A 15837-nucleotide genomic window follows, 5' to 3' on the forward strand; every position below is an offset into this window, starting at 1 on the left:
AAGGAGCAGCAAGAGTTTGAAGAGGAAAGTGACCAGAGCCCAGGAGAGGCTTGAGTTTGGGGCCCAGAAGAGGCGAAGGCCCAGGGGCAGCATGGGCCAGCCCACACTGCGATGTATGCGCACGCTAGGTCCGTACAGCTGAGCTGGTCTCCAGTCGTCTTGGTTAATCCTTGCTACTGGACCAAGACCTAGCTCTGTCAAGCCCGTGTGGTGGCTGGTGTGCAACGCTCACCCCACGTTAAAAAAATCCATGCACAGGCATCTTCCACCCTTCAAGATGTAGTTTGGGATCTGGAGTATTAGGTCCTTCATTGAAATACCTGTGAACTCATCCCTTTTTGGCATGGAAGCAAGTCATTCTTGCTTTGAGGGACTGCCTATGATGACCTCACAAAATTGCCCCCCTTGCAAGTAAACTATAACTAAATAGAGTAACAAATTTGGTATTGGATACATATCCTTGTGATGTTCCCTGAGAAAAAAGAGCTGTTTACTCATGGACTGGCTACTGCTTGGACCAATATGTAGACATTGGGGAGACTTTCGCCTTCATTTTCGGCGGTTTTCTCAGCGGTACAGATATTTCCGTGAGAGAAACCCCCTTACTTTTTAAATGGAACTGCCCACATCTCGAAACGACCGCCGGGAGCAAACTGCCGACATGCACCAACGAGAGAATCACCAGGGCGTAAGTTTTGCCTCAACGGAATTCCGACCAGATCGACGAAGGAATCGCCCTGTGGATGCAGCTGAAACAGGGCGGTAGGTGAGTACTCTGCAAAGAAAGGCAAGTTAAAGGTTCTTTAGTTTTTTAATTGTAAAATGGCGATTAGCTGTAAAACTATCTTGGGAATGTTTTTTTTTAAACTTTTATTTTGTTTTAGTGAAAATTTCCCCCTCCCTAGGCCCAACCGCAGCCTCGGAGTAAATTTAAAAAAAAATTTTAAGAACCACCTGTTTCACTTAATTTCGCCTTGAACCGCCAAGAATATTGGTGCAAGATCAATTTTCTCGCCGGGCAATATTTCTTACTTTATGGAAATTTTCACCAGCGTTAGTTGCAGAATGTTAGCAGTTTTTCTGGGTGGCAATCGGGCACTGAGGGGCTTTAAGGAAAGTCTAGCCCATTGCCTCTTACTACATCTGCAAGGCAGTACCCGGGAGGAATATGTGGGGCCGAAATTGGCCTCCGCCCAAAACGGGGCATATACCTACCGTTTATTAGGTGCTCCGTCCACCCCAATGCATGGGGTGGACATTCCGGCGATTTTCATCTCTTTGGCTTATGTTTCCGGTCAGAGCAGTGTTGGAGTAGGGAGAAGGGCGGAAGTGCGTTCGGGTCAGAGTAGCTGCCACTAGTGGGGCGTAAGTGGCTGGTGCTCCAAGTCATCAGCACTGTGCTGATGATGTCATCGTGCTGGCGCGTCACAATGTCTCTCCCCTTCAGTTAAAGGGGCGGGCCGCTGCGAACTATGCAGCCACTTTAGTGGCAAACACTGGGCCATCAGGGAGAGTTATGGCTGGGTCAGCCGAACTGCGGGCATAATTGTTGGCCTAACCTGGCAGTTGGCCAACAATAAAATGGAGTCACCTCCCCTTTAAGGGTGGTCGTACCACCCAGCCACCAAAAGGGTACCGACAGAAAAAGCCATCAGTGGCACCGACCGGTGGGCAATTCCACATGGGGCAATTTCGGAAAGGAGTTGCCGCCGGTCGGTTAGGGGTCAGCACGTGCATGACGCTGCGGGAAAACGGGCAGGGTGATCCCCTACACTGCTCCAAAACTAAAGGAGGGCAATATACAAAATAGCGGCCCCGCTCCGCGGCCACTGGTCTTATAGAAAGGGGCAATTTCGGCCCATGTATGTTTTCACTAAGCATTGCTATCTTAACTTGACTGCTCAGGGCATTAACTATTTTGACACTGTTGCATTTCAACCCAGTTAGAAGGATCTCAAAGCCCCATCTCCTAATTTTCTCGTACAACTTTGTTTACTATTTGCATGCAGTGAATGAATGAAAGAGAATGTTAAATTAATCAACTGTTGATATGATCTTCCTCATTATTCTAAAGTGTGTTTGCCTAGGTTGGTTGCCTGAAGAAAATGTAAAAAATGTTGTGAATTTGTCACCTAATTTTAAATGTTAAAATATATGGACGTTGCACAAGATTGCCTCCTAGCTTCTGAATTAGTGCAAGAGCCAAGGAGATCCCACACAAACAGTTAAATAATCAGCTCCTTGTGATTTCCTACTACAATAAATAACTGATGGGATGGTGGACCCCAAACAACTGCAATATTATAAGCTTAAAATAAATGTTCAAACTTTTTTTTAAATAACAATCACATTTTATTCAGATCCTTTAAACATAAATGTTGAAGATAAAATTCCACAGACCGACAGAACAGTTATAGAACATGTATCTGCACAGCCATTCCCAAAGTTGCTCTTATGCTTGTCCTGAAGCTGGCAGTCACATGCTCTCCAAAATGCCACAGGAAAGTAAGTAAGGTACAATGGTTAATGCAAATTGTTTAAAAAAAGCTGGGCGAATAATCAACAGTTGGATAAGTCCAATATGGAAGCAATACAAGGAAACAAAAATATCAAAGTATTCAGAATTGCATTCATATGTTTAAAGATGTCGTTTACAAAATGAACACATTCCCAAACTGTAAAGATCTTCTTGCCTTTTGTGAATTTTTGTTTTTGTCTCCACACAATTGGCACTACATACTGGAAGGATAATCAACTGCAAAGTAAACTATAAAATAAATTCTAAGAAGTTATTTTAGAAATGCAGAAGCTAATGTGGTAGGCTGCACTCCTGATCTAAATAATTGTTTCACTGATTTTGCATCAGTAGTTGGATTAAAATGTACTCATTAATGTTTTGGTATTTTTTTAAATAAAGCTATTAATTGAATAAGTAACATATAATGCTTAATATTATCTTTGATAAATAGCTGGCTCTAGATCTTTAGGCAGACCATGCAATTATCTTCTAAAGGGGACAAATGTCTAACATACCATCCTCCCCTACAGAAGCAAAGCTGAAGGTGACAGTAATTATGTGTTACATGTTTTAATTAAGCAAGTTTCATATGCAGCTTTGGATACTGCACTACCAGAGCTCATAATACATTCAACACCATATACTATGGAGGACCTTCAGGCATTGTCTCATCATTAACATTCTAACTTGCAGTTTTCAGTACCTACATTGTTCAAATAAAATAAAGAATAGAAAAAAAAGGTTGCTTCTGCAAGATATTCCACAAATATCACATCATAACACAGGCATTTTATCATAAGTACCACCCATTAATCATAAATTGCTTGATACCAATATTAGGTATACTTTATAGTATCATTTGGATTTACAGTTGACAAAACTGGAATGTTCCTAAAAACAATTGTTAAACTGTGTATACATTTCAAACAAGTGCATACAGTACTCAGTACATTACATTTATTTTTAAAAGTGTGCAGTTATTTATCTTCAAAGTCATTTTATTAATCTCATGTTCTTCAATAAGAATGGAACAATGAAAAAAACTACAGCAGGCGAACACTTAATGCTCCTTTTAGCAGATTTAATATCCTTAATATAACATTTCTTGTGCCTGTCATAGCAATCAAGTCTGTCTTTCAATTTTCTTCCTCACTGCTCAAGTCTACCTTTTTCTACTATTGTGGTTGTTTTCTACCATATACCAAACATTTCTCCCAAATTTCAGTTGGGCTCCCATCACATTCCACTGAACAAACTCTACATAATCACACTACGACAAATGGAAATTCTATGAGATACAGTTTCTCATCCACCTCACTGTAAACCATCAAAATTAAAATTTAGCAATTGCCAGTGAGGGTGAACTGAAAAAGGTTTCACTACATTCCGGTGCAACTCCAGTGGCAAATCTAAGCTCAAACTCTGGTGTTCCTTTGCTTCTGTTTCTCTTGCTCATTGTCACTTATTTCGTGCTCTCTCCCACTCCTCCTTCACTTGCTTTCTCCTACTCCTCCTATAGTCTTTTTCTCAATTCCACTCCTCTTGATCTCTCCCAATCTTCCTTTACTTCTTTTTCTCTCTCAATGCTTTCCTTTTTTTCTCCTTTCTTACTCTTCTGTTTACTTCTTGCTTGAATATCTCTGCAGCATTTGTACTTTCATGTGGGGTGACTGCAGTGAAGAGGGGAGAAGAAAGCAAACTGCTGGATAAGAAGCAGACTGCTGGACAAGGAGGCCTAAGTATGGGAGGCAGCAGGCTCCGGGGGCAATAGGTCCAAAGAGCAGGGGGGGGTGGAGGGGGTGGCGGGGAGGAACAGGCGGAACAACACTGGGTATGTTTAGTCAGAAGTTTGAAGAGGCATAAATGGATAGTGAAACCCTAAGAGAGAAAAAAATGAACACATTCGTGACTCTCCTGAGGGGCAGGACTTTTGGTAATAATAACTCTAGCCATCAGCATCATTCAAGTTAAATTTAGAGTACGGACTCCAGTTCTCCAAGCCCCTCATGGTGCTGCATCTGGACAAGCCTCATGCCCTAACCAGTGGAGCACACCAGGGGCCAAAAATCAGCCTCCCGATAAGGCCAGCTACTGCTGGAAAGCGGCGTGCACACGGCGGTGTCGAATGGCCGCTGGTTTGTGTTCCAATGGCCGCCGCTTCCCAAATTCAGCAGCTGCTTCTCAGCAGCAGTATGCAGATCTTCCTCCTCTCCCCCCACTTCCGCAGCGCTCCTGCAGATGCGTCATTAAAGACGTCATCACAGTGCGCACCGCCGTGGTTCTGCCCCGGAAGCTAAATTCACTGGAAAAACTCACCCGGCCGCATGTTGTTGCCTGCGATTGTTTTTTGTGTCGGTGCACTGTGCCGGCTGAAGAACGACTGCGGACATCAAACTCATGTTGCGTATGAGTCGATTTTTTTTTGAACAATAGTTTTTAGGAGTTTAAAGACGTTTCTCTGTGGCACTTTTGACTACCGCATTCAGTGCTACTGGGCTGGGGGCCTCACTCGGAACACCACAGAGGCCTCATTGTGGAGGCTCAGCTTGTAGAGGCAATGGGCTCAATGCTGGCAGCGCAACACCAGGTCAAGATTGTGCATGGCAGGGAGACACGGAGGAGGAAGTGTTGCCGTCTGCAACGGCTCTGGAGGCAGCGGGCAAGGGAGGCAGCATCCATGGATGCCCAACACGGAAGGAATGGGGAGACCTCAATGCGGCTCTGGAAGGACCTTCCGTGAGGAGGGTCAGATACGCTGACGCCCCCGCACTAGATAATGGGCGAGATACCACGAAGAGAGGATGCACAGGAGGCAGATGCTTGCCAGCAGCAGGCTGCAGAGGCTGAGGACCAAGAGGGAGAAGGCAATGAGTCAGCTACGTCAGAACAATTACTTGGGTATGCACTTGAAGTGCCACCGGGCTACGGACCAAGAGCTGGAAAGTGGGAATGGACTGGATAGCTCTTTTTCGGCTGGTGCAGACATGATGGGCCGAATGGCCTCCGTCTGTGCCGTAAATTTCTATGAGCTGCCAAAGGAGGAACCGACCAGAGAGGTGGGGCAAGAAGGGTCTATTGTGAAAGGGTCTATAGGCAGCAGTTTTCATTCATGGACCAGTGTCTGCGTCGGCTCAGATTCAGGAAGGGCATTGTGAGAGAGCTGTGCAATCTCCTGCGGCCAGATCTCCAGCACAGGCTGAGGGCAGCTCTGAGCGTGGCAACCAAAGTGACTATTGCACTGAAATTTTACACCACTGGCTCCTTCCAATCGGCGACTGCTGACATCTCCAACATATCGCAGTTCTCCATCCATCACTCTATCCGGCAAGTGACCAATGCTCTCGATAGAAGGGGCGAATACATTTTTTTCCCCATGACCAGGGAGAAGCAGATGGAGCGCCAGATCGGCTTTGTGCGTATTGCCAGCTTCCCCAGGGTTCAGGGTGCCGTAGACTGCACGCATGTCGCCCTGAGGGTGCCACAGCATAATGCAGAGACGTTCATCAACCAAAAGGGATTCCACCCCCTCAACGTCCAGCTGGTGTGCGACCACCTACACAAGATCATGGCGGTTGATGCCTGGTATCCTGGCAGCAGTCATGATGCCTTCATCCTGCGCCAGACGGTCTGCCCAGCTTCTTTTCTGGGGCAAATCAAGATTGCGGATGGCTGCTTGGGAACAAGGGGTACCCTTTGTGCACTTGGTTGCTCACTCCCCTTCGCAACCCCAGGACTGCAGCGCAGCATGCATATAATGACGCACACTCATCCACCAGATGCCTGATTAAACAGTGCATCGGGATGCTGAAGCAGAGGTCCTGTTGCCTGGATCAGTCTGGTGGAGTGTTGCAGTACTCACCTGAGCGCGTCTCTCTATTTGTGGTGGTGTGTTACACGCTTCACAACCTGGCAATCATGAGAGGCCAGCAGCTGGAGAACGAGCCACCAGTTGCACCTAAGGAGGGGGCGCAGGAGGAGGAGGAGGCGGTGGCGGCATAGGAGGAGGAGGCAAAGGAGGAGGTGGCGGCATAGGAGGAGGAGGCAAAGGAGGAGGAGGAGGAGGCGTAGGAGGGGGAGGCAAAGGAGGAGGCGGAGGACCAGGATGTGGCTTGCCGGCCATCCAGGAGGCGCGTCGCTATAATTTTAATTGTATATATAGAATGGCTTCCATAAATTTATCAATTTAACTTGCTAAAACGTAAGTGTCATCGCGAGATCATTTTTAAACAACTGATGTGAAATCCTGCTTGGTATTCTACAACAACAACTTGCATCTCTATAGCATCTTTAATGTTATAAAAACATCCCAAGGCACTTCACAGGAGCGTTATCAGACAAAATTTGACACCGAACCACAAAGATATTAGGACACATGTCCAAAAGCTTGGTCAAAGAGGTAGGTTTTAAGGAGTGAGTTAAAGCAGAGTACGATGGAGAGGTTTAGGGAGGGAATTCCAGAGTCCATGGCCTAGGCAGCTGAAGGCATGGCCATTAATGGTGGAATGATGAAAATTGGAGATGCACGAGAGGCCAGGATTCGAGGAGCGCAGAGATCGGAGGATTATAGAGCTGGAGGAGTGAAACCATGGAGGGATTTGAACACAAGGCTGAGAATTTTGAAATCGAGGCATTGTTGGACAGGGAGCCAATGTAGGCTAGCGAGCACAGGGGTGATGGGTGAATGGGACTTGGTGCGAGTTAGGATATAGGCAGCAGAGTTTTGGATGAGCTCAAGTTTATAAAGGGTGGAAGGTGGGAGACTGGCCAGCAGAGAATTGGAATGGTCAAATCTGGAGGTAACCAAGGCATAGATGAGGGTTTCAGCAGCAGATGAGCTGAGCCAGGGCAGAGACGGGTGATATGGAGGTGAAAGTAGGCGGTTTTGGTGATAATGGGGATATGGGGTCAGATGCTCAGCTCAGGGTTAAATAGCACTGCGAGGTTGCAAACAGTTCTACAGACATGTCTAGTTAAGCAGAAATCCTTCAAGGTGAGACAGGTTTTAAAATAGTGCAGTATAGCATGCTTTCAGATGACAGTTATCTTCAATTATCTTACTGCGGCTACACAAATGTAAGATTATTGTGAGATAGACAATTAAAGATATAAGATAAATAACTGCACTTATACAACAGAGCTTCTTGGAATTATGTATGAATCATAACACAATGGCAACAAATATCAGTATAACAATAGATTAGACATTAATATAATTAAAAGACATGTTAACATTTGCTATACTTTAGACACATAAAATATTACTGTCCAGCAAGACATGCTACCATACACACTGTACAATATTTTATACATTATATACTTTCTCTTCCCAAAATTATTAGGGATCTGAGATTTACAAAATAGGTTCTCAAACAACAATCGCTTTGATACTGTAATTGCATAATATTCTGGTGCGACATATGTTGTAAGCAGTAGAATATCAAATTGCAGCATGTTTTTCTTATACTTCTATATAGATTGGTTGGCTATTGAGAATCAAAAGCTTGTTTACAATTTTAAATCAACAAGCTGAATGAACTGTGTATATCAACATAACAATGAAAGGTGAAGGATAAGAGTTCAATTTTGATTACACTTTGGGCTGGATTTTCGGTTCGTTGTTGCCTCTGTTTTCACCCCGGAGGGTAATGGCGGCGGAAAACATTTCCAGGCGGGCGGCCAGCTTCCAGTGCCCCGCTGGGACATTCGGTGCCCAGTTTGCAGGGGCTTGGAGCAGTGCCGCCCGGGAGAGTCGAGCTGATGTGCAACGCCCCTGGTTGTGACATCGGCTTGAAATTTGTAACTCGCCCGATCTGTAGCGCCCCGCAGCGTGCCCTAGTGGGACCGCCTGTGAAAGCTGGCGGTTCCAGCTGTAGTGGCCACAGTGAGGGAAGGAATGTGTACCTAAGGTAAGTGTGATTGTTTTTTATTTTTGCGCTTCATGTGGATGCGGCGTCAGGAAAGTATTGGGAACGTTTTTGTCGTTTTGTTTTCAGGTTTTTTTTTTACACGGAAGCCTCTCTTAGTGCTCTCCGAGGCTGGCTGTTTGTTTCGGGATTTTCATTTGCTCAGCCGGCATAATACCCTAAAAGAGATGTGGAACACTCAGGGCCCAGCTGATGTATTTTGCGGCCGGAGACGCAAACCATTTCCCGGCGTAAAATTTACCACTACGCCCAGGTTAACGCCGCAACAGAGGCGCGACCAAATTTCCACCCCATTGCTTTTACATCAATGGTGCATGTGTTGCGGTTTACAAATCCTGAGTGTCACTGTCACATACAGTGAATTACTTTGAAGCGTAGTGACTATTGATATGTGGTCAAACACTGCACTATTTTGCATAAAGCAAGATCCCAAAAACAGCAATGAGATGAATTAACGATTAATCTGTTTTTGGTGATGTTGGTTGCGAGAGGAATGTTTATCTGGACACTGCGAGAACTCCCTGCTCATCTTACAATAGTGGCATGGGTATGCCATTTGAACTATTGGAGCAGGCACAGACCTTGGTTTAATACATTATCCAAAGGACAGCAACTTGAAAGTGCAACCACCCTCAGTAGTGCACTGGAGTGTCAGCCTAGGTTATGTGCTCAAGAGTGGGACTTCAACCCATTATCTTCTGATCCAGATACAAAAGCCAAGCAGATACTCTTCAACACATGCTTATTCTCTGCCTTTTTACCCCCTCAATAACTCCTCTCCTAGATGAATTTATCTTAATGTTTATCCTGGTTATTCTCACCCTCAATAATTATCTTTTGAGATGCTCCTTCCCTCTACCTAATCTTCATTTGGGTGTAATTTTAGGGAGCTACCAATGTGATTACATGGGTCCATAAATATATATTAAGTTCTGAAACAATGCTGATCTCTGATAGACCACAGCAGTAACCATTCTCAAACCACTTCCTCTCCACTGACTGGTGGGCAATCATTGATGCTTTGATTCCTATATTCCACCACTTTCCTACATGGATCCACTATGTTAACACATCATTTGTTAATTCTCTAGATTACAAAATAATCTTCCTTGTCAAATAGTTATCTGGTCCATTCTGTATATGATAAATCCTTTATGATAACAAGACAGATATTTACTTATTGAAGCATGTGCGAACATAAAATAAATTGGCTTGAAAATTAATAATTGGAAAGAAAATATGGGAAACCTGACTTCCGATATGTACTATTTATCACTATTAAAAAGTGCAGGATTTCAGAGAACAAGAACTATTATTCATGACTACTTGATGTGTCACCTAGCATACCAGTATTGTTTAGGGAGCACTGGGAAGCTAAATATAAAACAGGGTTGGGAGAAGCTAGCTTTTGTTCTGAAGAGGCAAAATGATTCACAATTTCAGATTTAATCTGAAATAGATTATCCAAAAATGATCCTGGGAGTTAACTGGGTATCCAAACAGAAATTAAGCAGAACAAGCAATCAACCAATTATTGCAAATGATAAATTAGAAGTATGAAACCTTATCATAAATGCATGTGAGTAGAACCTCAATCACTGCACTATTCACCAAAATGACATACATCAGTACATGATTCCTCAAGTTAAATCAATATTGTCAATATTTCATAATTCAGTGTTCATTGTAAATGATAATTAGTAAGTGTCAGGTGTAATAACTAACCCAATAATATACAGTTTAATTTTAAGAAAAATTAATATGAACAAAGTGACCAGTTCTGATCAAGGCACAAGAAGTAAACTGTACAGACTTTCATAAACCCGACATCTCTAACAAAGTAAATATTCACAATAAAACAGTTTCAAATATAATACAATCAAACTACCCAAAATCAAACTGGACACAAAACCAAGTCTGCACGTGAGTAAAAGAATTGGTAGTCAAGCCATTATGGCCACAATTACAGCAAATTCCTTTTAACTTGTGCCTGCTGGGAGTCATGAAAACCCATGAATTAAAATGAGCCATGGAATAGAGGAAATCTGAAATCTGCTTAATTTGCTTTTTCATCCATTTCAGTCAGATTTAAAAAAAAACAATGTCCAAATCAAACTCACAATTAATGCAGAATCACCAGCTATCTAATTGCATCTTAAAAGGAGCTTACTATATAAAATCAATGATCGCTTGATAGGAATGAGCTTGCTAGTCCACAAGACTGTACTAACAAGATTCGATAATACATGAAAATAAATCGACTCTTTTACAACATGAACAAAAATCATAACCCTAAAGACAAAGGAAACTGCAGATTTAGATCAAGTAAAACATGAATTACACTTCATGATTGTTGCAACAGGCAGTTTTTCTGAGATTTTCTGGAGTTGAAACAATCACAATGTCAAGAATGTAACCTGTATTTGGTCAGTTAATGGCTTGTCTTAGAACATAAGATGTGCAAACTGAAAATATTTTGTAGCATGAAGGAGTGGAAAATTTGGAATGTTACAAGCTACGCATTAACAGATTGTGCAAACAAAACAAACTTTTAGTGTCTTCTATATATTAAACTCTTCTGCATCTTAAAAATGTACCTGCATTTACATCATTTTTAATGAAGGCAGTTTGGTCTAAAAACAAAAAAATTGAGAAAGTTTATTTAGAATATGGTCACTATAAAAACAAACAAACAACACCTAACTCCCAGTTTCTATTAAGACAAAGGTACAATTAGTCACAACATACGAAGGATCATTTCCACTTTTGTGCTCCCGGCACACAGTAGTGCTTGCTGGAAGTACACGTTAGAATATCTGGTGCAGCTGCCTCAGCTTGTACTCACTAGTCCAATCTGAGTTCCTGATGTGTGCTGCTCTCCACTGGAAGTGCAAAAGTGGAAAATTACCTTTATAATATGCACTTGGTCCACATATTATTAGGCTTATAAATTTACTATTTCCGTCCATAGTTACATCACATGCCCGATTCAGACTAATGGAAATGAAACCCACATTATTTAAAAAAATAAACTAAAAATTCTAGATTTGTATTGGTGCAGTGTCATCAGAAACTGGTCAGAGAACAGAATCTACAAGTAGAAATGGTGCCAATGGGCTGGGGGAGCAGTCAAGGATGGGGAAGTAGATTAAAAGCTAAAACATCATTATTGCGAAAATGACAGCAGACCTTCTGGATCCCTTAAACAAGTTCAATTGTTCTGCAAAAATGCATTTCTTCTTAACAAACATTTTGAGCAGTGGACCGTTAACATATAGAAAATAAATCAAAATAGAACTCTAAGAGAGAGCTGGCAGGTATTTAAAAATAAAGCTCGGGCCCACAATGTTTCGGCTCTATTTTAGGAAGGCAATAAGGAGAACTGTCAATGTATAGAAATCTTTTTTTTAAACTACAACCTCACCCATTGTTTATGTGATCCTCAGTTTTGGTGCTTTTAAAACGAGCATGCCAATTGCAACTTCGGATTTTATACCTCAGGGTCAAAAGAAATGTCTAATAATACAGACATTTAGGGTCCTAATAATTTTTTGGGCTAGTTAACATTTGACAGATCTTTTAGTTTTATTTTCTTTTGCAGTAAAGCTGAGGGGGTGTCACTTTAAGTTTATTTCTAAATGGACATATATAATGGTTATAATACAAAATTTATATTAAAAAACAAATCAGAGTCTAACAGTGACTACGCATGCTCCAGCCCTTCCAAGGCACAGTGGTGCAACCTGTAAAAAATAAACCAAACATATATTTAACTTTCTGAAAATAAAAATGGATGTACAGCAAATAAAACGAGTTAACAATGTGGCAGTTTTTAGTATAATTCTTGCTCTCAATCCTCTTCGATTAAGTTTGTTTTATATTTTTCACAACAACATTATTTTTGAACACTTAGAATATGAACACAAAGATTGCTTTGTATACTTTGTGCAATGAAAGTGGTCCTACAACAATGTGGCATCACAACCAAACTATGCAATAGTGTAGCCCTATGAATTGCCTTAAATGTGTCCTCAAAATGGAGACAATAATCAGTCTGAATGTTGGGAAAGGAAAGGACTAATGCTACTTAAACCATGAAGACTTGTACAAACAAAACATTATTTACCAGGCATAGATGACAACCCAGCATGACTACAAGCCTGGAAAAGGGGGGGCATAATGACCAGAGACACTAGGGAGCAAACAAACGATCTGGCATGCCAAGGTACTGGTGCTGGTTGTTGAATTAGAGATCAATGATTTGGGTTACCAGCTGTTATGTGGTGATTGACACTGAAAGGGTTGAACTCTTCTAACACACACGTCACTCTGATGAGTCACTGGAACTGAGTTTTATTGGAAAATAAGGGGGGGAAATTACCCTTCACCTTGTTTGGATGGGAGTTGGAGCGAAGGGGCAGCATATACTGATCTTTAACTTTTTCATCGCCTCCCTGCGCTTTGGGGCGCTGTTTGAGGCAGTGTAGGGGGCGGGTGTGCGTCGGGAGCGTGGCGCTGTCCAGCACCACGATGCGGGCGTGCCGCATTGCACTGATGCGTAGTGACGTCCCTTCCCTTCAGTTAAAGGGGAGGGACGCATCAGGGAGGGCTTTGGCTGGGCCAGTGGGCCGGCACCCAAGAAGGGTTACTGGGCTGCTTGTTGATGGCCCAGCCAAACCAGTGGCCGCCATTGTCAGCCAGAGTCGGCCGGCAATTAAAACAAAATGATGGCTGCGTCGGTCCACCCTTGCCTTTAAGGGCAGATGCACCGCCCAGCCACTGGCAGCTTCCCAACTCGCAAAGCTGTCGGGTGCACTGGCCGGCAGCGATTGCGCTCCTGTGGGACAGAAAAGGGGGCACTGCCGGTCGGTAAGGGGTCGGTGCGTAGCCGATAACGGGTTGGAGCACTGGACGGGGTGGAAACACGGGGGGGAGGGAGGAAGATAGCGAAATACGTTTCTGCCGTCCCCGACCCGGGGGCAATTGCGGATGGGTTGCCCCATGTGCTTGCCCCGGTCAGAAAGGCTTTACCGCTTAGAGGTGGTAATGGGCCTTAAAAAAAAGGCAATTTCGGTCCCTGAGGATATACAAGATGAGCGTTTTTGACATTAAGATCATTAGTCCTCAATTCTTAATTTAGTTCTAGTTTTTGCAGTAGTCTTTGTAGAAAGTGTAGGAGTTCTTTGTCTAGTACATGTGAAGGATATCTCTGTAAAATCAGATAACTCAGTAAAATCAGAAAGTGCATCTCTGACGGAGAGAGATAGGTTACAGAAGTTAAGATTGCATGACTATTCCAGCCAGATACAAGCAAATGTGTGTGTCATTTAGATATACAAGGGAGGTGACATTCAAAACAGCTAGTCTAGATACAGCTACCAGCATAGGTGGTGAATTTACCCAGGAGCAGAGGATCCAAGAGAAATGGAGAGCACCTCTACAGACGGAGGAAGAATGGTGTTAATCTTCTGAGACATCAGAGTGATGAACCTCTGTCTGTAGAGCTGCTATCCATTCCTAACCTACGTTATCTGCCCCATCAAGATCTGCGCAAGATATTGAGTGAATGAATTAATGCTTTCTTGACAATTAACAAAGAAGAAGTTAGACAATAAAGTCATAAATTAATCCAAATTGTTTGGTTTAAGACAGTTTGGCAAGTCACATTTATGCACAATTATCTCTTGGGTATAGACTGGTTGGTAAATCCCAGACAGTTCTTTGACGCAGAGTTAAATGAAGGGGTTAAAGATTCATCTGCTACCCTTGATGAATATTCTCGTCAGGCTATTTGACCACTGTGTTTTTAGTATATTCATATCAATTTATTGAACTTCAGGTCAGTCAGCATCTGTGGAGGGAACAAAGAAGTTAATGCTTAAGGTGAGACCCATGAACGTTATCCTGTCTGTTGTCTCCCACAGATGCTGACTGACCTGTTGAGTGCTTCCCACATTTTCTGTTTTCATTACAGATCTCCGGCATTTGCAGATTTTTGCTTTGTGAGCTGGGATGATACTATATACAACTCGTTGAAAAAGCTGTTTTGGTTATGTTTTATGACAAGTGGAGGAATTGGAATAAATTAGCTTTTTTAACAGGCTGCATCCTTATTTATCTACAATATAAAAAGGAACATTAGGGCTTAATAAATGGAATTACGAATAATAGCACATTTTGTTTAGGGTTTTAAATCATTTATAAATAGATGGTTAGTATTATAGAGAAGATTAGAACAAAAAGTTTCAAAGTAAAAAACAGCATAAATTGCTACATAGTTACTCTTACCTGCATCCACTCATTAGTTTGAGGATCATAGGCCTCCACGGTGTTTAGATACGATTGTCCATCATATCCTCCAACTGCATACAGTCTATCACCAAGTAAGCAAACACCAACAGCATCTCTGCTTATGCTCATTGGTGCTACTGCTGTCCAAGTATCAGTTTTAGGATCATATCTGCAAGCAAGCACCGCAATGTATTTAACATTTTTGGAACATTGCTGCAGACACAATAGTATGCTCACATTTACAAACTATATTCACATGAAGACCACGAGTGTTAACTACGATGTTTAAATTAATTTATCTAGTCAGGGCATGCAAATGGTACTTGAGGAGTTAAAATGATTTGCCTTCTGCTTTGGCCCCCCACCCCACCCCCGATGTTAAAATCGGCCCTGCAGTAACTGGGCTACACAGGTTTAAGAAAACACAAACTGAAGTGCTTTGGAATTTAGCTAATGAGAAAGGTTACTACAAAAACATGAACCTTCCAATAGCCATTTAAACTTGGAAGCTTGAAAAACAAGAGAACAGTGGAGTGTAACTTAAACGTACTTGTAACAAACTGTATATTTGACTGTATTAGATAATTGATTTGAAATTCTTATCACTGGTTCCAGAACACTCATAGCTATGACTGAGCTGTTTCTCCAAAGAACAGAAATAAGCATTTTCCTACTGGCAGGTGAAAGTCGATAAATATGTCAGAATCATAATTGCTATCAAATAAAGAGATTTATACGCTAATATCAATTGAATGTGTCCGACTTACACCATTTCTCCATAACTGGAAAACAATGGCTGCAGTAGAGCCTTTCTTCTGAATTTCATCAAAATAACGGGGATGTTGCTACTACAATAGCTTTGTAGCCATGCACCATCAGTAACATTTTCTAGTGCGGGACAGGGGGCCGGCGGTAGAGAAGAGTATGGCAGTAGTTTATTTTGAGGCAGTATTTGCTCCCATCCCAGAGGCCTAGCAGTCGGAGGGAGCAATGGCAGCGTCGGGGACGTCGGAGAGACCTACAAGAGGCCTAGCAGGGAGGCGAGCTGGTGCAGCTGCAGCGAGGAGGCAAAAAAGTAGAAAGAAATCGAAAGGTGACGTCACA

General features: G+C 42.6%; 1 protein-coding gene across 5 annotated transcripts in view; it reads right to left on the minus strand.

Moving 5' to 3' along the window:
• Positions 1-2328: 2328 nt before the first annotated feature.
• The window catches only part of LOC139242618 (kelch-like protein 5), a 258999-nt gene continuing 245490 nt past the window's right edge, over positions 2329-15837 (minus strand). For all 5 annotated transcript variants that reach the window (XM_070870459.1, XM_070870440.1, XM_070870445.1 and 2 more), the window contains 2 exons: positions 14731-14902; positions 2329-12185 (listed from right to left, as the gene is read on the minus strand). In XM_070870459.1, coding sequence (XP_070726560.1) covers positions 12129-12185; positions 14731-14902 — 229 coding nt within the window. In that variant the 3' untranslated portion in view covers positions 2329-12128. The remainder of the gene's footprint in view (positions 12186-14730; positions 14903-15837) is intronic.

Source organism: Pristiophorus japonicus, chromosome 2, assembly GCF_044704955.1.
Source record: "Pristiophorus japonicus isolate sPriJap1 chromosome 2, sPriJap1.hap1, whole genome shotgun sequence".
Classification (NCBI taxonomy): Eukaryota; Metazoa; Chordata; class Chondrichthyes; family Pristiophoridae; genus Pristiophorus; species Pristiophorus japonicus.